At 44.0% G+C, this 25,732-nt stretch overlaps 1 protein-coding gene across 1 annotated transcript in view; it reads left to right on the top strand.

Annotated features, from left to right (window-relative positions):
* Positions 1 to 25,732, top strand: part of C8A (complement C8 alpha chain) — a 289,241-nt gene that overhangs the window by 14,613 nt on the left and 248,896 nt on the right. Inside the window, exon 2 of the mRNA XM_069642106.1 lies at positions 849 to 954. Coding sequence (XP_069498207.1) covers positions 849 to 954 — 106 coding nt within the window. The remainder of the gene's footprint in view (positions 1 to 848; positions 955 to 25,732) is intronic.

Below are 25,732 nucleotides of genomic sequence, written 5' to 3'. Positions count from 1 at the left end.
TCCACCCTTGCAACAAAGAGAAAGCTAAAACCTCAGAAAATGTGTTCTCTTTCTTATAAACGAAATCTTTTACTTTTACATGACCCCATATGCATGCTCATCTTAAGCCCACATAGGAATAACAACGTTCACAATTTAAATGCTTAACTTATGAAGACAACCCTATTTAAATAATACAAAGTAAAAACACATCTCATTTAGTAACGCATTTTGTCTATTTACGGTACTCACTATCAAAGTAGTGTTTTTACTTCATCACGAACACTCCAAAACGTGCATTACTTTTACGACTGTGTGCTAATAGCCTTTTAGACCTCGGGAGTAGTCATTATCACTTGGCATAATGGACCACCGGAAATCTATGGCCATCGGTTTCTCCTTAGGCCATAATATGGTGGTGTGTCATTATCCTGCAATTATGAGCCCTCCCTCTGCTTATGAGACTTTATTTTAGATAAATGAACAATTAGGAAGGAGGATTGGATTGCAAGGTTAGGATAAATCATTAAACATGGCCCTGTAATAGTGAGAGGATTCCTTAGATCATTTTGAGAAGGATATAGGATATCAATAGAATGCAGTATCTTTCAAGTTACATTTATTAGAGCAAACAGTGTGTTAATATATGTGACGTGTTCTTCACTACAAAAACTGTGTGCATCTACAGGTATCTAGGATTTTGCAATGCAGTGTTCTACAATGGCAGTTATGGCAAAGAAATGTCTGATGGAAAACATGATAGCAGCTGCTGGACATAGACAAATATAACAGGAACAAATAGTTTATCCAAGTTGCAAATTTACTTTAAGTTCGAATCAATATTTTTTCTGTTCTGTTTTTTTGTCAAGGAGAGCCAGTCGAGCTGCATCTGATTCTCAGACACCAAATCCTCTGGATTGTCGGCTGAGCCCGTGGTCCGAATGGTCTCCGTGCTTTGCTTGCCAGGAGAAAAGGGTAGGATTTTATATCCACATTGGTTTCTTTGAGCATTTAACCTATCATGTATTTTCTCAATTGCATTCTTATTCTTGTTAAGATATATGCTACATATAACATCTTTATTGCATGTATTAACTAATGTATTCATTGATATCAAGCATACATCAGATGCTACACTCGGTCTTTGGAAAGAGTAGTTATTCATATTAGGAGCCCCCCTCCATGGGTGGATGCAGAATTTATTTCACACATCTTCAGTGATTGGTTTCCAGATTCACATTCCCACAGGTCAACTGGATGAAGCTGTTCCCAGGGAACGGGCATGCAGGAAGGCAGAGAAGTAGGTGGAGGCCAGATAAAGGGGATGGGATGAAGTCTTACTACTCATCTATGTGAACTGTCTTGTTGGAGCCTACTACTAATTGATGGTTGATTTTGCACAATCTACTTTAGAAGCAATGAGAAAAATACTTTGCCTGCATGTTGTCTCTTCATGGAGTAATGACTGGAAAATATCAGGCCACAGCAAAGGTGCTATGTGGGGCTTTCCAATTTGTATGAATTCATGTTTGTACTTTAACCCATGTCTTGTAATGGGTTGGGGAGGCTTCTCCAGTTAACTGCAGGCATGAAATCTGGGGCATAATTTCAGGTACTCATGTTTCCTATTTAGAGCATATAAAAGTACCCTGGGGAGCAGTGTTCTATTCCAGAGGGTGAGTCTGACGATAGGTGCCAGAGTTTGCTGAATTTATGGGTGCAAACACTATGTGTATATCACAGACTGAACATCCCTGCCTCGAAGTTGCAGGAATACAACCAAGACAACATACAAACATAAGGAACTTATGGCATTAAGTTCCTGTAACCCCATACTATTGGTCTCTACTCCTTGACCATTCCTGTCAAGGGTATTTCAGCATGTGCTCGATAGTGACAGTGAATGTCAATGTGAAAGTGTGATGGCTGAAGATGCTAATTCTTACTAACTGATGTTGAGTATGAACACGCAGAGTTGAGAGCTCTCGGCCACCTGCAGTCTGGTGTAGGGGGCATGGGTCTTGTTTCTCTGCTTATTGTACCAGGATGTGTACTGATGGCTCCTGTACCATCATCATCTTCTTGCTGAACCATAATAACTGTACCATTAGAAGAAAGCCCAAAAGCAGATCCACCTTTACTCTTTCCTTGATAAGCATGACATTTCCCTTTACATGTGTTTTCCAAAAGATACTTGATAATATAAAACCATGCATATTTCATATGATATAAAACATTTCAAAATTCATACACACATCCTCTCTCGCAACACACGCACCACACAAGACAATGTTCACAGCACGTGGACCAATAATACACCTCACCCAATGTGCACAATATGGCAATCTGTGCAAAAAAACATGAAATCTTGACCACTATTAATTATGGTTGGCACTCAAAATATGTCCGGTTTGCCTGTGTGTGCTTATCACTGTTACTAGGACTTTTGGGGTCCATAGTGGGCCACTGCAATCATTGCCTAAAGCTGTTGAAGGTGAGCAATGTTTCCTGACTCCCACAGATGTTACCCCCTTAATATGAGAAAGGAAACTTTCTACAGTCATAGCTCTACCTTCTTTCTTTACCCTTACTCCTGTTATTCTAACTCACCACCTATCATTGTCTCGAGTACAACACTCTACTACGATCTGCAATCATCAGAAGAGGCACTGTTGTTCCCCTATGATTCAAAAGGGATGATACTTTGCGTGCAGCACCACCTTCATATTGCTCACATCTGGTTCTCTACAGGCTCCGGTACTAGAGGTTGCAACAGGTTCAGTGTGCAGTGAATGCTGCGGAAGAACTCTTGCAAAGCTTTGGGATGGTTCTATCCTAGACTGAGCCACACAGCTAGTTTTCTGGGAGGTGGTCAGTTTCTTACTTGCTGACAGATTGCTAAAACAGTATGCTTATAAAGGACTTATCTAAGCAAGTCTTCCCTGTCCAGAATCTGCCATTAAAAACAAAATAGCTTATCTGGTTAACAGCTCATTTGGGTAGGGCTGCTTCCGTCATATGCTGAAAAAAACTAAGAAATTCTCTCATTTCGAAAAACCATGAGTTGGCCCAAGCTACCTCACCAACTACTGCCCTATTGCAAAACAACGTTTTGAGGTAATAGCCTAGAGAAAATGGCGAGACAGCAACTGATGGAATACAGTGAGTCACTTAATCTCCGACCTGATCAAGAGTCAGGCTTATGCCCCAGCAGAAGGATCGGAACAGAACACTAGTTCATGGAGGCTGAAATCCTCCAATATCTGGACACCAATATTCAAGATATTCTTATCTTCCTCATCTTGTCATCTACCCTTGACATTGTTACTCATGTTATCCTCCCAAATTAGCTGAAATGCCTTTGAAATGCCTTTGCCATTGATGGGTGTGGATCACCATCTTACTCTTTCGCTGTGACCTTGAAGTAAGATCAGGCCACTTTATTTTCAAGACAGAAGTTTTTTACTGCAGAACACTGTTATGGAAATGGGAGGCACAGGTGCTAATTTTACAACGTATTAAAGAGTAAACAATCTGTCTGAAGCCTAGATAAATTGACTTTGGATTTGGTATGCAGTACTTCAATGTATTTAGCTTGGTGGGGCCTAAATATGTCTGTGCCCTTGACCTCAAGCACCATTGAGGTCTTTTCATGGACTCTTTGGCAAAGTGTTGTCTTCATGTGTGAAGCTTCTTCAAAGAAGAGATTTACAGTTGAATCTCTGCTTTACTACACACTCCCATGGAGACTGCTAGATACAATGGAGTGTTCTGATGTATGACCTTGTGACCTTGTCTGATAGGCACATCATTTTGAGTTTGAAAGTGCTCCTTTAGGTAGCCAAAATAATGTGATTAGGACTGAATGTTATATTCTTATAAGGCTGTTGTTTTCACAGCTGATCAAAGGTCAGTCTCAGGGAGTTTGTTTTTATGTTACTCAGGAGGTTCATTTACAAATGCTCATTTCACTCTGTTGTTCAAATGTAGATCTACGAGACCGATGTCTGCCCTTCAACATGGCTGGAGTCTATTTTGAGTGCAATACTTAAGAAGGGCTTATGAAAGGACCTTGATATCTACAGACTACTAACCATGCAGGAGACTAGCTCTAAGAGTTTGATTGTTGCTGGAACTACTTTCCCCATGGGAACGTGCAAAACAAATATTGAATCCCATGCAGATGGGCTTTAGGACGGGGTGTAAAACTAAAGATGCCATATGGATGCTCCTTAATTTGATATCTGACACTCTCCAAAATCACTGCACCAGTCTCTACGTGTGCTTTGTGAATTATTCCTAAGCATTTGATATGGTAGACAGAGGCAGACTCTGGGATAAATTGTCAGGCTGGGGCTTAAATGAATCATTACTTTACTTTATTAGACAGTTGCATGCGGAGACTGTAGTGAGAGTCAGGTTAGCACAGGATGGCTCCCTTGTGAGGACATTTTATACTAATGTTGGAGCTCTCTGGTTCGAGGTCAGGGTCTTCCCATCTGCCCCTTAGGAACCTGGGCTCCCATTCATATGCCCAGGGGAAATGAGTACTTCTGTTGACAGAGTCAGCAGGATATGAGCTGCCCTCTCTGGCTCTTGGAAGGAACAGAACCTCATCCCTGCTGCAGCCCTTCAACAACACAGGACCTGCATCCTGACCCTCAACTCCCTTCCAGACTCTCCATGGTTCTTTCAGCACTCTCCTCTGCTCGTCCACAGTGCATCCCCAGCTCGCTCAAAGTGTGTCTCAGTCCTCCACCTTTTGTACTGACAGGAAGTTTTAATATGGGTCATGTGTGGGTGATTAAAAAGGGAGGCCTGACTCTGACTGTCCTCATTAATGGGACAAGATGGAGGCTGCCCATAGGAATCCATAGCACATTGGTTCCTATGGGCACTCGTCATAGCTCTATTCCTCTTTTTCCTCATCCCATGGTTTTGAAGGCAATGGGGAGGAAATATGGGAGTAGACTTGGCCTAAGGATGGAGGGAAACCTATGTAAGTGTTTGTCAGTGTGAAGGGGGCAGAAGTGTGGTTGAACGTTAATGGGTTTAGATGATAATGTCCCATAGTGACTGTGGGATGTCATAGGGATATATTTCTTCTCCTACGCCTCACTTTAATGTTAGCACCTGTTGGAATTGGGGAGAGGGCAATGGGACAGGATTCATAACAACCTATAAAGGTGGAGGGAGTGTCGAGTACGGGTTTGTCAGGAAGAGGGGTATACCGCGTCTCTCCAGAAGGCATTTGTCCACCTGTCTTCAAAGACCTCCTGTTCTGGTTATCTTCCCACACTGGTGCACCGCAAGAGTCTGGTTCCAAAGGCGATGGCTGTGCCCTGGCCACCTGAACAAAGAATCCCCGGGGTTCCTAAGGGAGAAAGTCCTCAGGTTTCTCACAGTTGTCACATGCAGGACTGGGTGTGCAAGAGCTCTCTGTGTGCTGTCCTAATCAGGATATGTATTGCTATCTGGGAACGTGAAAGGATTTCCTCCCAGGACACTCACTCCTGGATAATGTGTCACTGCCTCATTAGTGAAGGCATTGCTTTTGGTCATCCGTCCGCCATATGATTCACTCGACGATGCAGCCTGTGTTGGGACACTGTGTGGGACAGGCAACTGCGTCTGAGGGGTTTGTGGTGGCAGCTGTGTATATGCTTGGTGTATTTCATATGGTATTGGAGTAGGCATCGGGGTGCAGGGAAGTGCTGCTGCTATATTTGGCCTGTGGGAGTGTATGGATTGTACCCTGCTCCCATCCTACTTCTGTATTCTCTTGCAAAATTACCAATTTTTACACATCCCAAATACTGAACTGGGCCTGCCCCATCCTAACAAATCCACCTTTTCCCCCCTTCCTCTTTGAAACCCCACTATTCCTCTCTGCTGACCTCCTTGGTACCAATCAGGGTACTGCGGCCGAGATCCACCATACTATGGCACCTCTGCCTGGCTAAAATGCTGCTATTCTAGCATCCGTTGAAGCTGCTGCCTGATCTGCTGCATCCGTTTGAGTAACTGCCACTACTGCCCCTTCAACAGCTATTACTACCAATTTTTCAGTAGCAGTTCTGCTTCCTCAGCCGGCACCCTTTGTGCTGTTTCCTTTTCTCTTTGATTCTCTGACAGTGATGTATGATAATAATCTGTATTTTAGCCCATTCTTTCGCTTATATATACCCACAATCTTTTCAAGGGCTTTCTGTACCTCCTTGAGCAATCACCTTTTGATAAGAAAATCAAAAAGCAGAACTGATCGGTCTCATTGTTTCACCGTTTCTGCCCTCCACATCGCCTGCACCTTCAAAATGTATTGAGAGGGGTCTTCATCATCTCCGATTTTATACTGCATTATGGACTGCAAATCGGGCGTATCGGGATATGCCAGTGAAGTGCTGCCCACACCTGTGCACTGATGTCATTAAAGCTCCATCATGTACATCATCATTAATTTTAACTCCGGGATATCCAGCCTTAACCCAAACATCCCCCGTCTGATCTCCCATAATTGCTACAAGCAAGGTTTTTATATCTCCCACTGGTAAAGAGATTCCTGCTGTTTGTTTTTCAAAAGTGTATATCCATTTCCCAGAACCAGCAGTGAGGGGCAGGAGTAATTAAATCAAGTTGTTTTTGTACATTTGAGCGCATGGTACATACTGCACTCTCCTAGGGTCTTCGTTCAGTAATGGCAACTGCATGCCCATTCCCCTCCTTGCCTTCCTGCCGTCACTTGCCTTTTTCCTTGCCACTGCTGACTGCCCAAATTAATTCCTGAATTCCAGACCCCACAAGCTTTCTATCTGTGTGGTAACTGCTGGTACCTCCTCTTCATCTTCCAATTCATCCATTGGGTCCCAATCATCCTCCTGCTATTCCCTATTGATGTCTCCATCCGACCTCATTGTCCCGTAATCTGTGCTTCCCACTCCCCCTTCATCACACTGCCCTTTCTCAATGTGCACATCCTTTATCTCAGTGCTCTCTAATCTAAACAAAATGTCTCCAGCCCTCCATTAATCTAGGCCATACCCTGATTTACTCCTTTCTTCATGAAGGGCCCTCAACTGTGCCAGTTCTGCTTGCACTGCCTTTACACCTATTCCAATTCCTTCTGTGGTTTCCTATCCATTGTTACAGCAGCATTAGTACTCATTTGATATGGGGGTGGTAACAGAGATGGGCATAGTGCTGGGGCAGTTGGGGACACATACGTTGGAGTAGTATAGTATGTGGTGGGATAGATTGGGTTACATCCAAGGGGGGGTGGAGGTGACTGTGTTTCCTCAGGTGTTGCTGTTTTACCTACACTCGGGGCTGGGCCTTTATCACTTTGAGATTTACACTCATCACTTTATGCACTTCACCATTTTCCATATTTCTAAAATCTCTTTCCTTCTTTGAAACGTTTCCCTTTGTATTTAGCACCCAAAAATGTGCACATGTGTTCCAGTATCCCTTTATTATTCGTACCTTGCTCTCTCCATGGATGAAAACATTTCTCCCTGTTTCCCTGCCTCTTGTGGTGTTTCTCAATTTTATCCTTATAAAACTGCAGTGCGCTACACACAAACTCTAATGGTATAGCTACCCCCATATTAAAAAGCCTTGTATACAAAATGTCCCAATATACATGAAATACAGTTTGCTTTATGTGTTTCTACCGGTCCTTTGCTCATGATCCATTGTCATCCCTTTCTCTCTGTCACTCAACACACCCACACGTCAACACTTTTCCTACACATGACACTCACACTACTTCTTTCACAGGCCGTCCCTTCGCTCCCGTTCCCTGCACAATATCTGTTAAAACACTAAAACAACAAAGTGAAAAAATGAACTAAAATAACAACCACTACTTCAGCTTATTCATCTACCCGGAATATATTGGGCACAGGAATTTGAGTCTACTAATGTTACGGGGCTCCTACTTCTGTATTCCCTTATTGTTTTTCAAAATATGGTGCCATCTTTTTCCCTACCTCGAAAAGGATCCCACTTTCTCCTCTTATATACAAGTAATAATAAAAAGATATGAAACCGCCACATGGTCTTTACAAACTACTCAACTCAATAACACACCATTCTACCATACACCCTTGTCTCCTACTCTTCAAAGCACACAACACCACAAACACTTTTCGCCTGTTCCCCCAACTTCCCTCTCAGCATCTACCCCCATTGTTTTCATCCGCAAGACGAGTACTTACATCAGCGTGTTCACCCAAACTGCTCCATCACAGGGTCCCATTAACGGCCTGCACCATCCTAGGAGCTGCGCCTCCCTCCAAAGAGCAGATGGGAATTCTTTCAAAATGGCTCCTGCAGACCACTACGAGTTGCACATTTGGGACTGGTCGCTGCAGGTGGGCATGGCCCCTCCAGATATGCATCTGGAGTCCTCCATCTCTGTGGAAAATCTGGGATCACATTGGGTTCCCCAAATTTGTAGAGTAACCTATAAGCACCCACACTAGAAAAAACACAACCCACTAGGGAAAAGGGCTCAGTACACCATTTGCAAGGAGAACAAAGTTTAGTCTAAAAAAAAGAAATAGGTACGCGCCAGCAAAGATTTCTGCTGCCAAGGAGCGCTCTGACCAAAACAGCATGAGCAATAGCTTTCAAGGGTACAAAGCTTCAAAATGACATACATCACATAGGTTACAAGCCCAGGTAGCTGGTTGGTGTGACCCTATATACATATAGCTTGCTCCATACGGATGCCAGGCGATTGGTCCCAGCAGCTTCTGTCCATCTTCTTCCACGTGGGGATCTTCTTCGGTCATCATTCGATACAAAAAAAGTAATTGCCAACTATTTACACAGACCATAATTTCATCACTCTACAGTGCACTTTGCACCAACGACATGAGCGAGGCACCCACTTCTGAGGTTGTGATAACTTTTCAGAACAACGTTTACCCCAGCCCCTTTCCCAGACAAACATGCTGGTGCTTCCACATGTTTCCCACCTGTGGCATACATTTGTTATCTTCTCCCCTGGCATCTCGCAGCACAAATCACATGAATTAATAGTGAGGGCAGGCCACCTCTGTTCTCTGATCTTCCTGATTAATTTGTCATTTTATAGTTTTATGACCAGGGGTCTTGGGGTGGTCATGGTACTCAAATGTTTGTGTCCAAGGTTTGGTGGTCTCGGGCTGCTATAACTTATAGATCTGGACACTGATGGCCTAGAGCCCTTCCCGCTTTCTCATGGGATAACTCTTCAAACACCCATTCTGGCCCTCTCTTGGCCTTGCAGGGCACATTCTTTCTGGGTTGCATGCACTGCCGATAAGGCACAATCAAGGACTGTGGGTGTGTGTGTGTATTCAAGAAATGAACCTTCTGCAAAGCTGGCAGGGCTGCAATTAAAGAACAGAAGCACACCCTAATGACCCATAGCCGTGGCACTAGGCTTCAATTTCAAAATGGTGTCTAACTTCTAAGATGGAGCTTCATTACAGATGTTATTCTCATGTTACAATTCACTACGTTTCCATTACAATCCATCCTCTCTGGATGGGCCACGTACCCCTCCATTGTCCCAGCTTTCCAACAGCAGTTCCATCTACAACCGCTTCATCCTAAATTGTCTGAGTAACTGGGACTTTTGCCCCTGCTTCGCTATATTTTATTCAGCGTCCATGCAGTGCATTCCATTTATGGGTAAAAATATCAATCAAGCCACGTGCAAGTAATACTTCAGATGATTCTATCAGCAGTCAACAATTAGGATATATGAATGGAGTACCCAACTAATACATTGCATATGTAAGGAACTGAGGATTCTATGTTATACTTCCTCTTTAATTGCTTGATCATCACAATTGTTTCTGGATGGAATTTTGCTCTGGAAGGAGGATGAGTACATACCTGTCTATAAAAAGGGAAATATATTAAGTACTAGGAAATTTCGCCCCATATCCCAATACCAGTTGAAAGGGAACTGGAATCTTGATTACAAAAGATTTATCAACAATCCCTGAACTTTCTAGTATCAGTGGGGGGTTATATTTGGCAAGGTACTATCGGACAGGGATTGTGCCCTGCCATCTTCTATGTGAAAGACACTCTGTATAATGGGTTTGTTGAACTGTGTGTTCTTTCAATCATGAGAGAAGGCACTGTGGTAGGTCAGAAACAGTAAATGGAGACGTTGGCATTGTAAGTCACTTCTTTTTATTTTTTTAACAGAAAACCTGAGCTGTCCCAATGTCTACAATTTTATTCTATAAAGAAAATATCCAATAAATGGTACTTGTTAGGATGTCTACAGAACAAATGAAGTCCAGAAATCTGTACTAACCTAAGCTTTTTCCCTACCACTATTAACAAAATGCAAAAATCCAACAAAAGATACACTTAGTTCCTTGGCCATTGAAATGGAATGAATGCTATTTTCTGACCCCCACCCTGGGCTGCCATTCACAACAGGACCCTTTGCCCATGTTGCATATTCTAAGGCCGAATACCTTTTCAATTGATCTATCTTTATACAGTTTGAACAAATCCCCAAAAATATCTCTGTTTGTCTTTTCTGCCTTCTGGCGAAAATCTGGTCTGTGTCCATCCCACTGCAATGAGGGTATACCTGGTGCTGTTTACAAAGAAAATATATCACCTACACATATCTACCTCAATAGAAGCACTATATATAAGTATACTTCCACTATGCACAAAGGCAGAATCAACCAAAGGTTACTGGAGGCCGCATGAGGAGAGTTTCATAGTTAACAAATCAAGAATAAAATACAGAAGCAAAACTCAGACAGAGACAAATTGTGCCAAAAATCCAAGGTTGCACGACTTAAAATAGGCCAACAGTAGCTACAATTAATGAAGCAAGGAACAGAACATTCTGCTCAAAAAGGTCAAGATAAGAAGCAGAAGGCAGGTGGTGGACAAAACGAAAATCAAATACACGAATTACATGGAGAATGAGGCGATTTTATGGTGTCTGAAACACATGACCAGCCAAGCGAGAAGAAGGGGGACTTTCATAGCTACGCATGGCGGAGCGCCATGCAAAGATATCAGAACTTTTCCAGACAGCGATGCAGTCTCAGGGCCAACCATAGTGAAATAATTGACACATGACCACCAAAGTGATGATTGTAGCAATAATTGGAGAAAGGCTGGGGAAGCTGAGGGCCACCCTGCACCTGGCCGACCATTCTGCATGCTGCTGGGCAAAGTGGAAAAGTATGAGTGGGTTTGGTGCCTTCCCAATCATAGTGGACCAAGTAATCTAGGGTCCTATAGTTTATAGTGATATCTAAAGTAGCCATTTTTAAGGTAAGGCTTATAGTACCTATATTAAAGTTACCTTCCTAGAACCAATAGAATTGCATGCAACATTTTAAGCATTATACATCAGTGATGACAAGTTTTTAGTATAAATGATGTGTTTTTTATGAAGTTCGTTGGAGTTGTGAAGCAAGAAGGAAGATCTAGCAAACGCTGATATTCATGAGACTCCCAGGTTTTTTTTACTTGTCATTAAACGGACTCCCTTTGCCAAACCATTGAGTTGTCCTTATTGATTTGATGCTAGAGCATTAATCTGCATCCCCATCTGTCTCACAGGTGCTGTTATTCCATTTTAAAGTGCTATTGGGCAACCCCCAGCTTTATGGGCCGGTTGGGGTCCTAGGGCACACTGGGATCTGGTTTCTTATGCTGCTTCTCTCACCCCACCCTGAGTTCTGACGTCTCTCCCCTCGCCCTGGAGTATGGTTTCATTTTCCCTGCTTTGGGAAATGGTTTATAGCACCCCACCTTGGGGGTCTTGCTTCTCTCACCCTGTCTTGATGTATAATTACTCTTTGCCAACCGTGGGGTATTGTTGTGTTCACCCTGCCTTGGAGTATGGCTTCATTCACCCAGCCTTGCTGTATGGTCTGTCGCACTCCACCATGGTGTCTTGCTTTTCTCACCCCACCCTGGGCTATTGTTGCTCTTACCTTGCTGCAGGGTATTACGTCTCTCAGCTGACCATTGGGTATGGTGGGCCTCACCCCACCCTGGGTATGGTTTTAACTTGTCTCCCTGTTTCCACTGAGCCACTGCATGCCTTTAATTTCATTGCTGTGCTCCTCTTTAGGACAGGTGAGTTTGGCGCAGGCGTTGTTGCTGTAGGGTCTTGCTTCTCTCACCCACCATTGGTTGTTCTCACAACAACCTGGGGTCAGGTTTTGTCTTGCTTCCCTGTTTCTCCAGAGCCACTGCATACCATTCCTTTTCTGTGCCTCTCTTTAAGACAGGAGAGTTTGGGGCAGGCGCTGTTGGTTTCTCTGCATCTTCTGAGTTCTCTGCTTCAAGCGGAGCTGGTGCCTCTTTCCCGTGAGTTTCCTGCTGCTCTGCTTCACCCATTACCTGGCCTTTCTGTCATTGCATGGCCTGTGCTCTATACTGGTGCGTTGAAAGTGCCTCCTCCCGCAGGGCTGTCAGCATTCCATGGGCTCAGCCTAGGTCGGGTCCACCACACATACTCTCCTCTTCCTGCCACACCTCCCAGCCGGAGGGCTCTGTGTGTATTCTGGTCTGGAATTATGTCTCTCTTGGTTCCAAAGTTTATTGGCACTTCATCCCTCTGATAGAGGGTGGGACTTTACACAGCTCTCTCAATACCCAATGGTTCTGTGCACACAGAGGGTTGGGAGCCACACCAACCAACCTTATAGGATGCTTTCAGTTATCAGAGTTATCATAGTTATAAGAGTTAACTCCCCTGTAGCCAACAAGGGTAGTATTGTAATCTTGGATATAGGGAGGATAACTAATATCCCTTTCTAACAGGGGGGGATCACCCCAATGGGATCCCACTTGCCCTGTTCCCTAGAGGGGCTTAAGATGAGCAGACTCACCTCCCTAGTCCCAAAGTTGATGGCTGCCATTTGGGAAGAAGGGACTAATTCCCTGGAGTTGTCACTTATCCCCACTGTTGACTTTAAGACCGTCTAGTGGGGTTGCTAAGCTGCTTAGGATGCCCTTTCAGTCCGATCCACTGGGAATCTATATGTTCTTGTGGAAATTCCTCCCATGATGACAAGGGGGACTACACTTCCCTGGCTTCTCCCATTGGAGGGATCCGACAAAGACTTAGAAACTTCAGGAAATCTGTGGCAATAATAATTTCCTCCTCTGGGATTCTGGGTACGATCATTACCTTTAGCTGTGTGGGGTCTCCCCTGACTTCTAAGGTAAGGGGTATCTTAGGATACACCCCTGTCTCTTCCTGTACATATGATTTTCACTGCCTCCTCCAAGTCTAGGTTGTTCATGTAGACAAGGTCTGAGTGGCTGGTCTTCTGTTTGCTACCTGAATCTTCTAATGCATTAGCCCAGGTTTGGTTTACCCTGACCTGTCCTTGGGCATGGAAGTGACGAGTTGTGCACATAAGTACATTTGCCTCGTCTGATCTTTTCAAGTTGCTCTCTTCCCATTCTAATCATTACTCTGCATAACGTCATCTCCCTATTTCCATGGGCTTGTTGGTTGATTTTTCATGCAAACTCTAGTAAAATGTCCCTTTTCACCACATGAGAAACAGGTGGGTTGGATGGCGTTTCTCTGGTACCTGGCCTGGCTCTGGCCTGGCTGACCTCTTTAGTCTCAGATCGGCCCTCCCAGGTCCAACTTGGGTCCTTCCTTTCATCTATCTTCCTCTCTACCTGTGGTGTTCCCTAGGGGTCTAGCCTCTCGCCCAGGCTTTTCATCCAATACCTGGCAACTCTTGCCCACTGCATTGCCACTTTCTCCTCAGATTTCCTGTGCTACGCTGATGACACTCAACTCATTTTCAGACTGCCCTCTGCCCCCTCCTCTCCCGCTCTGTCATGATGCCTACCCCCGGGGACCCAGACCAAGTCCAGCAACCCCAGAAGCAGGCATCAAGTTATTCCAAGCAAGCCCAACAACCCCTGCTAGGGGCTATTTGGGTGCAGTCCTGGCGTCTATGGTGCCAGGCTCATATGGAGAGTCAGTCCTGGCTCATAGATTATAACTTACCTGATGCAGACCATGCTGCAAAACTTACCTGATGCAGACCATGCTGCAAGATCTCCAAGCCAAAAGAGGCTTGGAAGGGACTACTTTACCTAGGGACTATTTTTTTACTCGGGTGGGCTGGGGAGGAATACTTACATGGGACTACTTTGGAGGCTATTTAAACCACACCCAAAGAGCAGCACACGCTTCGTGTTAATCTGCATCCAGCAGCGTAACGCTCACCATGCCTGCAATTCTGCATCCTGTCTTTCGCCACGCCCGCCTCGAGCCTGGAGCTCCTAGAAAAAGGGAGAAAGAAGGAGAAAAGGTTAGAACAAGCAATACCTTTGATCCTTACCTGAATTCCCGATCCATCGCGCCTTCGAGCTGGAAGAAAGAAGTTATTTTATGCGTGTGGCCTCGCCTGCAGCAGCGCCACGCTGGACTCACCGGCTTTCGCATCATCTTCACATTCCACTGCATCCTTCAGCATGTTTCCGCAGCATTCCGGCACCTAATGGGAAGACAAGAACAGCAAGGTGAGCCAAGGGAATACACAGAGGCAATATAGTTACCCCCCATCGACTTACCTGATTTTACCACCGGGGGTACTATTCCTCTTCACGGGTCGGCGCAGCTTCCACTGCATCCTCGCTGAACCCCGGCCCCTAAGGGGAAACAAAAGGACAGCAAGGTGAAACAAAGGGACAAACAAGGGGAAACCTCCTCACCACAATAGACCTACCTGATTTTACCGCCGGAGGCATTATTCCCCGAGACTTCATACTTTCTCTCAGCGCCTGAATAAGGGAGAAAGCAACAGGTCACATATTGACATTATTTTATCAAACTGTGTTGGATAATACAAATCCTTACGTGAATATTACCGGTTGCCACGAGGAACTCTTCGCTAGGGTCAAGCTGCAACCTACAAGGAATCGGACAAGAGTGAAAGTCAGACATTTGAACACTTACGAACTACATACTTACGGCGTCTTGCCGGGAATCTCAGGGTCAATATTGTTCTGGAACTCACCAATTCCCTCGAGCCAGTGAAGCAACTGGTTATCTACGCGCCCCTGCGCTCAATGCAGAATGGAGAGCTCATCTTTCCAAACCATCAGGTGAGACTATAAGAGGGGACATCAAAGGTGATCAGTGGGGCGAACAGCGGGAGTGGGGGGGTTAACGCTCAACTCCATTTGCAGAAGAATATTCCTACGGGCCAAGCAAACAAAGCTAGGTGGGCCAGTCCAGTCCGTACATCACGGCACTACGCGTCACATTGGTGGAGACTGCAGCTGTCCAGTTCAGATCGACGCCCCTGTGGGAGCCAGGTGAGAGTAACACTCTCTCATCTCTGATTTCCTAACTGCCATTCAAGATTGGTGTGCCACCAATGATCTTTGTCTGAATGCCAGCAAGACGAGATCCTCCTCATCGGCACACCTTCACCATCCTTTCCCCTCACTCTCTGGCCGGCCTTTCTTGGCCCTTCTCCTACCCCCACCTGCAAGGCTAAGAACCTCAGGGTCATCTTTGACTTCACCCTTTCCTTCTCCGCCCACATCTCTGAGGTCTCTAAAAAGTCAAATTTCCTACTGCACCTCCTCAGAGGTACACTGCCTTTCTTCTCCTTCCCACTGAAGCTCATGGCATCCCAAGCTCTCTCTAGATTGCACTATTGTAACAGCCTCTTTCTAAATCTACCTGCCTCTAGTCTCCACCTTCTGCAACTAATCCAGAACAGGACTGCACGACTTGTCCTTGGCCTCAAGCCCTGGGATCGTATCTCTCGTGCTCTAAAATCTCTCCATTGGCTGCTAGTGGATGCAAGAATTAAATTCAAAACCCTCTGCATTGCTGCATTGTCCACAAGGCTTTCTGGTGCCTGGGTCCAAAATACCTTCAGCTATCCCTCCGCAAATACCTCCCATCTCGAGCTCTTCGCTCCTCTACCTCCAACTCCCTCAGAGTCAGTAATTTTTTAAAGAATCGAGCTCGGGGTAGATCTCTGTCTTCAGCTGGGGCCTCCCTTTGTAACAGCCTCCCTGACACTCTAAAACTTGAGCAGAACCATCTCTGGTTCCAGAAGCACCTCAAGACCTTGCTCTTGTCTTCTGCCTTTGTCTCCCCCTCTCTCCTGCTGATCTGTTCTCTCTTGGCACCGTGCACCTGGCCACCCTCTATCCTCCAGGCCCAGGTACCTGCTCACCCTGCCACCCTCCCGCACTGCCTCCGGGCCACCCCTTGCACTGGGGTCTGTATCTGTACCCATACAGCCCTCCCGCCTTTTTCTTCCTGCACTTATCAGACCTACCCTGTCTGCTGCCTTAAACCTAGCACTTGCAAATTGCTGGCTGCACTACCAATGTTTGTTGCCTTTATTATTTATTTATTGTTATTTATCTGTTTCTCCTCTGCTTCGCACTTTCCACTTCTCCCCCGATCATGCACTTTTCCCCTCCCCCTCTCCCATGCACTTGCGCGTTCTCAATGTCACTGGGCCTAGTAAGATTGCTGTTTTTGTTCTCCCCTGTTCACCTCCCTTGCCTTGTCGCACTCTGAAACACTTGTGTACGAGCGCAATAGAAATAAAATATCAATACCAATATCAATACCAGGGTTTTCTGGTATACCTTGCAATGTTATAAAGGGTACCAGTAGAACTGCCCACTGGCTCTCTGTCAGGGAAAGGATTACATTCAAAGTCCCCTCCATGTCACACCGATGCCTCTCGAACGATGCATCCCACCACCTAGCCCAGATGCTAAAAGGATTCTCACCAGCCAGACCACTATGCTACTCAAAGAAACACCTCCTAACGATTCCTATGGCTTGCCGGAAGAAAGCAGGGGGATACATATTCCCTGCCTGCGCAGCCACCCTCTGTAACAATCTACCCCTCACCCTGCACACAGACCCCTCCTACCACTCGTTGCACAAGAACCTCAAGACTCACTTGTTTTGCTAACTTGCATCACCCTGCTTACCCATCTGTTCCCTCTTTCCCTCCCTACACTCTTTTTTTTGTAACTAGCACCTAGATGGCCACAGGCTTTGTGTGCTACTAGCAAATGCAAAAATAAATAAATACATGTGGATTTTCTCTATTTTTGGGCGAGTGTATTCATTAAAGGGGGCCTAGTTTTTCTCATAGGCACTATGGCTATCTCTAGAGAGGAATGGTAGTTTTGCAAGATGGCTCACTGTGCAGGTGTAGGCAGTGAGTTGACTAACTGCTCTAATGATAAGGTGTAAAAGACTTCTTGTAAGATTTTCTTCCCCAACCCCCGGTTGATTAAGTTTTGTATCCTACCAGCCAATTGGGGAGAAATTGAGTCATTTGTGATTTCCTTTGGAAAAAAAGTATCTGTCTGTCCCACCGTACTCACATATTGTGAAACGGGGTGATCCCAGCAGCATTTGCAGTTTGATATGTGCAATTCCCCATTAAGGAGGGGAGACAAATAGGTCTTAAGAGCATCACTGCGGTTAAGCTGGGTAGCTAATCATTAAAAATTGATAAAGAAGATGGGCAAGTCATCACAATCATGATATGGTTATAATACTCCATGAGGATGTGGATGGCCACCTTGGAATCCGCCCATCTTATCTTACTCTCCTGGCGTCTCCTACCTGCCCCCTCTTGGCTTTAAATAATCCTCTAGAGGAGGGACTCTAAAGATGGAGGGGTAGCCTTATTTAATCTAGAGATTCTTATTTCCAGGTCCTTGACAAAGACAAAGTGGTGGTAAAAGAGGGGCTTAAACTCAAGTTCTTCATCATCTTCTGATCCAGTGGGCAAACCACTGGTCAAGGGAGTAGTGATCATGGAAGGGTTGAGGGTCCTCGCCTCTTGAGGATGTGTGCTTATTGGAGATGGTTAAGGTAGGTTTAATTCCCTCTGCACAATAGGGGTAGTTTGTAAATGGGTTTACCTATATGAATATTGGCTTGGGTCTGTCTCTATATCGGGTCACCTAGATCCCATTTCTGACACCATTTATGGTAGGTCAGAAACGTGAGGCAGGCAAGGTGGCATTGTAAGTGACTTATTTGTATTTTTCCAACAGAAAACCTTAGCTGCCCCTATCTCTACAATCCTCCTCTACAAAGAAAATATCTAAAAAGGGTGCTCATCAGGATGTCTTTTTTCTGGAACCTTGTCTGGGGGTTTGGTTTCTCGTGCCCTGCCCTGTGGTCTTGTTTCTGTCACCTGCCCTTTGGTAAGTTTTCTTGCACCCCGCCTTGTGGTCTGGTTTATTGTGCCCCACACTGGGGTCTTCCTTCTCTTGCCCCAACTTTGGATATGGTGGCTCTGACCCACATCTGCCCCAGTGTATGATTTTGTTCAAACCGCCTTAGAGTATGGTTTCTCTCACCCCACCTTGGGGTCTTGCTCCTTTCGCCCTGACTTGAGGTATAGTTGATCTCACCCTGCCCTGAGGTATGGTTTCATTCACCTCTCCATTAGGTATGGTTTCTCGTACCCCTGTTGCGGTCTGCTTTATCATGCCCCGCCCTGGGCTTTTGCGTCTCTTGCTCTGCCTTTGGTATGGTTTGTTCATCCAATCTTGGGATATGGTTTCCTTCATCCGACTGTGGGTATGGTAGCTCTCTATCCACCCTGGGTTATAGTTTCTTGCACCCTGCTGTGGAGTCTTGCACTCTCCCCCTATCCTGGGGTAAGGTTGTTCTCACTCCACCCATTGGTATGGTTTTGTTCTTGGTGTATGGTTTTTCAGACCCCACCTTGGGGTCCTGTATCTCTCACACCAACCTGGGGTATGGTTGTTCTTATCCCCCGCTTGGGTATGGTTTTGCCTTGCCTCACTGGATTCCCAAAGCCAACGCATACATTTTGTTTCATTGCAGGAAGATGGGGGAGTTCGGAACACGCATCACTGGCTCCTTGGCATATTCTGGGATCTCCGCTTCAGGCAGAGCTTACACCACTGTCCTGCAGGATTCCTGCTGCTCTGCAGTGCCTGATCCTTTGGCCACCTTTCATCGCATGGCTTGGGCTCTGCACTGGTGCTCTATACTGGGTGTTTCCGATTCCTCCTCCGGCAGGGCGGTCAGTATTTCGCAGGCCAGCCTCAGTCGGGTCTGGCATGCTTGGCATACACTCTCCTGTTCCTGTCGCACTGCACAAGGGATAGCTAAGCACATTGGCTCTTTATCTCTCTGTAAGGGGGTGGGCCTTTCCATGACTCTCTCAATTCCAGCTGATCCTGTCCACACAGAGGGTCAGAAACCACATCAACCCTCATTACAGGAAGTTCCCAATTATCAGACATTTTATCTCACATGTAGCCATCAATGGAAGTATTGAAATCTCGGGAATAGGGAAGATAACTAATTTACTTTCATTTAATTTCATCTTTATTTTGATGACTGTCATTACAGACACTAAAAACAATACAATGACATACAATATTATTAAAATATTAGTTCATAAAACAGAGATATTAAATGAATACGTTTTGCAAAATAAAAAGAACACTGAGAAATTAATAAAATATGATGAATTCCAATGTAACAATAGTAATATCTTTTTTTTAATATTGTTTATATTGTAACATCACCAGTCTGTTTGCCCCTGCCAAGCCACGCTTTATATGTCAAACTAGCCACAGCTAAAGACATCTCTTGATATTTTGCATTACTGCATGGAATTGCTAATAGATCTAGCACTGTGGCATTGTAACTAAAACTTATTAGATTTGCAACTCTCAAATAAAATTGTCAAAAAACTGGAAATGGTAAAACAGCACTCCAACACAGTACAAACAACAATCATTAAATGCAGCATTTGAAGGATTGTGTACAGATCCTAATGGTAACATAAATCTTAAAAATGGCGACCTTGCATAATACAGATACATCGGATACATAAGATCTAGGTAAGTCTCAAAGGAACAAAGCCAAGCTGCTTTTTTATTAACCAATAAGCATGTGAAAGCTCAGTCTGTTAGCAGTCTGTAATAATGCGATCATGGGCCACCTCCTTAAATAAGGATTTAATCAAAATGTTTGTGTTACCATTAGTACTAGCTGGAATTCTCCAAAGATATATGGTATCTAATCTCATCAAAATGATCTTAACATGTCTACATCAAGGCAGTGATGGTCTCCCATCTTGAAAAACACATCCAATAGACCTTCTCGGCATTCAGATACAATTGGGGATGTTCAAATTAAATAACTAATATCCCTTTCTAGGGTCCTCCTGTCCTCTAAAAGAAGTCCCCCCCAGTTGGATCCCCCTTGCCCTGTCCCTTCGGGGGTGTTAAGCTGAGTCGGCTCACCTCCCTACTGCCAAATGAGTTGGCTCCCCATTGGGGAGTGTTGAATTCCCTGGTGTCTTCACTGTACATTCTATGGACATCTATGCTTAAAGAGGGTTCAGACCATGTTGCTGTACCCCGTGTACAGTGCCTACATGAAGGTACTGTAGGGAGGGTCTGTTTTGCTTTAGGGGCAGGATACCTGGGGCTTTAATATTAGTAGGGTGCCCATGTAGGCATGTGTTCTTGCTACAGCCCTATTTAAGCATATCTGTAATGATGCTTCAGGGGGATGTCAGAAATGCAACTAAGATACAGTACATTACTTCTTCCTTCTGCTGACAATGCCTCACTATTCTTTAACATTGAAGCAACTGTTTATATAAAGGTCTGAGAATAACTGGTCTGAAGTGTGATTCTGCACTGAATATAAAATGCATTAAACAATGTAAAATGTAAGAATGTAAAGATGGGTATTCAAACACACAAAACATTTCATGTACATATTATTTGTACACATGTGTATCTACATTGCTAATTTAAATAGTTTTACTTGAAATTACACTTTTCTAATGAAAAGTGTGAGAAAGAAAGTACATTTTCAAAGCAAAGAGATCTGTTAAAGCTATTCTGCTGTAAGGTGTCTTGGGTGGCATAATGAACAGTTTGGAATTGAAAAACTCATATGGCCTCATTCTGACCTGGGCGCAAAGGGATACCGGGCACTGGTAAGGACACCTGTGCCGGTAATCCCTTTGCGCCCTATTCCGAGGTCCCCCAACTGGACCCGTAAGGTACGTTTGGTCAGACCAAACGTACCTTACGGTTAACGTTAGGGGACCAAGGCGCAAATAACAGTCTTGGCATGTGCCGGGCCGTTATTTGTGCCCTCCCCATTCCCATTGAGCCCTATCGGGGTTCAAATGGGAATGGGGATTGCCATTTTCAATGGGGACTTACCGGTCCCGCAAAGGTCGGAATAGACTGGTAAGTCCCCATTGAACCAGGGAGGAATCGGTACCATTATTGGAGGCAGTCATGGCGATAATCGCACCATGACTACCTCCAATCTAGGAATGAGGCCCATAGTCAGAATGAAAGACATAACATATCCCATCTAAAATAATATGAGTATACGTGGTTTATGGTAATTTCATCTAAAACCATTGCATCTAATGCCATTCCATCGCAATGTTTCCATCTAAAAGATATCTAATTGTTTTTTTTTTCTATTTTTTTTGTTTTGCGGAGTCCCCTTTAAACCCCCATTTTTTACCCTTTAAAATACACCTGAACAAAAATTAACCCTTTACCCCCCAAAACATGCATTTGATGGACATTTTTTAGATGGAAAAATGTTGATGGAAAGGTATTAGATGGCATGGTTTTAGATGAATTGACTGGATACCGTTTACGTCCATGGATTTTAAATGTAGAAACACCTAAAATGTCATAGTTTGGCCTTTTTGTTTAATTAGTTTGACTAAACTCTGTGATTTAGTGATACCAAATGCTGGTAGGAAGGATAAAAGAAAATGAAAGAAAAATCTAAGAAAGAGATACTCCTGTTCCCAGCCTTCGTACATAAAAGAGACAATGAGAGAGAAGTCTGTGTTTTTTTTCTGTTGGGGCTAGAGACCAATCAAATGCGAGAAAGCAGACCGGGCTCAGCTACATACATTCCAACTGGATGTTGCTGATTGGGAAATCTATTCAAATTGTGAGTTTACCTGATCCACAAAGCACTGAATGCAGGACCAAAGCAGGACCAGATTGCCTGAGGGGGATTTTGGAGTAGATGTGCAGATAAAGGGAGAACTTTTTAGACCGAGCTGTCTGAGGCCAGTTGGTGTCCTTACCTGTCCTGGGCCTTTGAAAGACATACAGAAAGTGAGTAACGATGCCCTAAGATTATTTAGATATTTCCTGTAAGTGATTTCAGTCCAGCACTCCAACTAAGACAATGCCTAGTATGGGATGCCTAATGGAAACCCGTATTTATATATTTTTATGTCAAAGTTTGTTTAATTATGGATGATGTACCGTTATATAACGCCCCTCTCTTTGAATCCCCCTGGTCTCACTGAACCAAGAAATAGGTTTGTTTTGCAAATTAAAAGATTTAATTGAAGAATTGAACAATATATATATTACACTTGTATGAATATGAATAATATCTGAATATCACACTTATGAATATGAACAGTGATCAGCAATGGGTAATGTTACAATATCAACAATCTCTTTAATCAATTAGGAGTAGAAATAGGAAGAATCCTGTAGCAGAGAATACTTTGTATGGTTTCAAGCAAATGCACTGAGATGAAAAGCATGCAACACAGAAATAAAACTTGATATGACTTCAATCAAAGACAATGTAATCACTCTTTCCCCCTGTTGTTACTCACTCCGCCCACTATGCAATATGAAGAGATGGATTGAGGGCACACAGGTATCAGGAATAACAATCCACCATGCAGTTCAATCCCAATTCCCCCACCAAGCTTAGAGAGAACAGGTATAATTTTGCACAGGTCAATTGCTTTTAAATGTGATTTGCAATAAATGGGAAAATGTGAAAATGATTTTAATTCGCTAAAGGAGATTCAGCACTAGTGAGAGTGGCTTTGGATTGGTTCAGGTCAACACTAGCAATGATTATAGAATGATTAGCAGATGGAAAACGAAATTCAGAAGTTGAAAGCAAGAAATAGCTGTTTTTCTATGGGGTGAAATTTAGTCAAATTGCAATTCGCAGCAACTTTTCTGCGTGCAGGAAATGCGATTATGTCAAAACTATCAGGAATTGTGGGTTGAGTGTGTTGGAAAGCGGAGGATGTTGGCTTCAAAATTACATTTCAATTTTGTTTCTAGGACGTGCGGTTCAAAAGTTACAGAGATTTTTGTGTAGGTAGATGTTTCAGAAACAGAGTCAAGATTTCAAAATGAAAGATTGCGCTTTAAAGATTCGGGAATCAATATGGACTTATACTAAGAGGCTATGAAAGTGCAAGATACCCAATGGGACAACCACCAGAACAGGGCGCCTTCCACTCTGATTGTTGTGCGCCAGGACACTTGACTTTCTTCAAAAATATCAGCGCACAGATGATTATCGCTACAGTTATCACAGACAATATAATGAGAAGAATTCAGGATGGACACAAGATTCTATAATGCAGTTCTGGACAGGTTGAAATGGATTGAATGGGATTACTTTAAACTAAGAGATGACTATGGACAGTTCTAGACTAAATACTCACTCCTATGGCTTTGGAATGGAATGGACCCGTCAAAAGATCTGGTCAAAGGTTTGGCTAGGATTCGCTCGCCATCGGACAGGTCTCAGGCACAGGGTTCTGCTCTCAGCAAGGCCCTCTGGTCTGCGCGGCCTCTTGGACTGGATCTGACAGGTTCAGGGTTACAGCTCTGCTCTGCAGGTCTGGATCTTGGTTCTAGCACGGGGTTCTTAGCTAGAACAGCAAAACTGCTCAGCCAGGCTGTTGGATTTTGTGGTGCCCCTTGGAAGTTTAGGGGTTAGAATCAGGTTGCAAAAGATTCTGAGGCCTGCTGAAAAAGGGTTCAGCTTCTTGGGTTAGGCCTCTCTGCTTCATAGTTCTAGAGTTTGGTTCTAGAATCTGGTCTCTGGATCTATGTCTGGAGCCTGGATCTTCCTGCAGGGTGCTTCGCCAAGAAATCAGTTGAGGAGTGGAAAACGTGTGTGTCTGCCTCTCCTCACCAGTCCCTATTTATCCATTTCCAAAGTGGGTGGGGAGGCTTATTATCTGTGCCCAACCCTCTAAGGATCTGATAGGTCAGAGAATTTCCTGTCCCCTGATTTGAGACAGGAGCCGTGTGTCATCAGGTTTCAGAGTGATGCTGTGTTTATAGCCCAAAGGAAATCCCTCCCCTTTGCTTTTTCTTAGGGAATCTATTTTCCCCAAAAAACATATTTCCAAGATACACAAAATGTTAATAACAGATAATTACTTGACATACTGCTTAAGGTACATTTCTGTTCAACTCCCATCTTCCTGCGAGCTATGGTTCATAAATGACAACATTTTTGCGCTTTTGATGGGTTTCTCAATGTTAGTTCTGCACCAATTTTTGTACATGCATGCACATCCCCTCTGGGCGCATTCCTGTAATTTTTCATGTTCCTAACATAAACACCATGGCTAAAATATGAATAATTTCTGGGGTTCAGTCTCAGAAAATCGCACAGATTCCAACTTAGTCTTAAACTGTGAGCACATTTTTCATTTTAACAATCTCTAAGTTTCATATTTTTGTCAGTTCAGTACACTTTGCTATAAGCATTTTTCTAAAACATACATTTACACCAACTTCAATCAACAATTTCAGTCTAGCCCGCCTCCAGAGCTGGGCTGAGTCAGAGGGTCACATGGCCTGCCTTCCTACCAGAGCAGTTTGTTGTCAGTCACACCCGAATTAGCATTCCTATTCAGCGCAAGGAATCCATTGTTTCTTGGTCTGGGCAGAAGGGGAAAACTTCTCCCCGTCTGATTAACATGCCAATGCAAAATGCTCTCCTTTTGGTGGGAATGAACAAGGTGTGAGATTCTCAGGGGAAGAAGGCCTCTTGGAAGTTTTAACTGAATCAGGTTACCTTCTGGTCAATTGTAACATAGTTCCTTGTGAAAGAAATACATTTATAAATTTAAAATAAGCAAACCCATCTTTACTTCCAGCCCTTTTTCAATATGAAAATCAATGTGTGGCACTCTTACATGGTATTTTGATGGAAATCTCTTCTTTGGCATAGTTTGAGTTCATTGTTCAACTTATCACATGATAAGTTTTAAATCGCCGGCTTCTGACAGAGGTGAGTAACGGTACTACACCCGTTTTTGACAGATTTCTTCCTGCTCACCCATTCTCAAAAGTGGACTTTGTTCAGATAATATATACTTCTGTGGACATTGTATTTATGTGGATTATCGAAGTAGAATGTTGTTCAGCACCCAACAAAGATGTTGAATCTTTTTGTGTGGTTTGTGAGCCATGATTTTTGCACATTTTTGACAATCAAGAAAACTAATTTCCAAACAGCTCTGTGTTTCTTTTTGGCAATCTGCATTGCTTTTTCAAGTGATTTCAAGCTACTTTGTGAGTAGCCCAATGGTGGGTTTTGGCAGTGGTCTCCTGTGTTACCACTCATATAGGTAAAAGTGGGTGGAGGCCTATTTTTCAGATTTTTACTGCGCACTTTCTGGTGATTTTCAGCGAGCAGCATGCATTCCGGTGGCCATTATGATGTTTCTGCTGCAAGCAATGCCCAGTAATGTTGCAGAGCTTGGACTAGTGGGTTGAGACCTCACACAAGCCCCCCTCTTCGATTGGCGTTGTGCGTCCATCAATGGGAATTCTCAAGACTGGGATGTCAGCCTCATCTCTTCTGATTCCATCAATGGCAAAGTTCATCATCTTT

This window comes from Ambystoma mexicanum, chromosome 1q, assembly GCF_040938575.1.
Source record: "Ambystoma mexicanum isolate Mex_15411 chromosome 1q, UKY_AmexF1_1, whole genome shotgun sequence".
Classification (NCBI taxonomy): domain Eukaryota; kingdom Metazoa; phylum Chordata; class Amphibia; order Caudata; family Ambystomatidae; genus Ambystoma; species Ambystoma mexicanum.
Note: the sequence above shows the minus strand (reverse complement) of the source record. Positions and strands in the feature narration are given on the sequence as shown.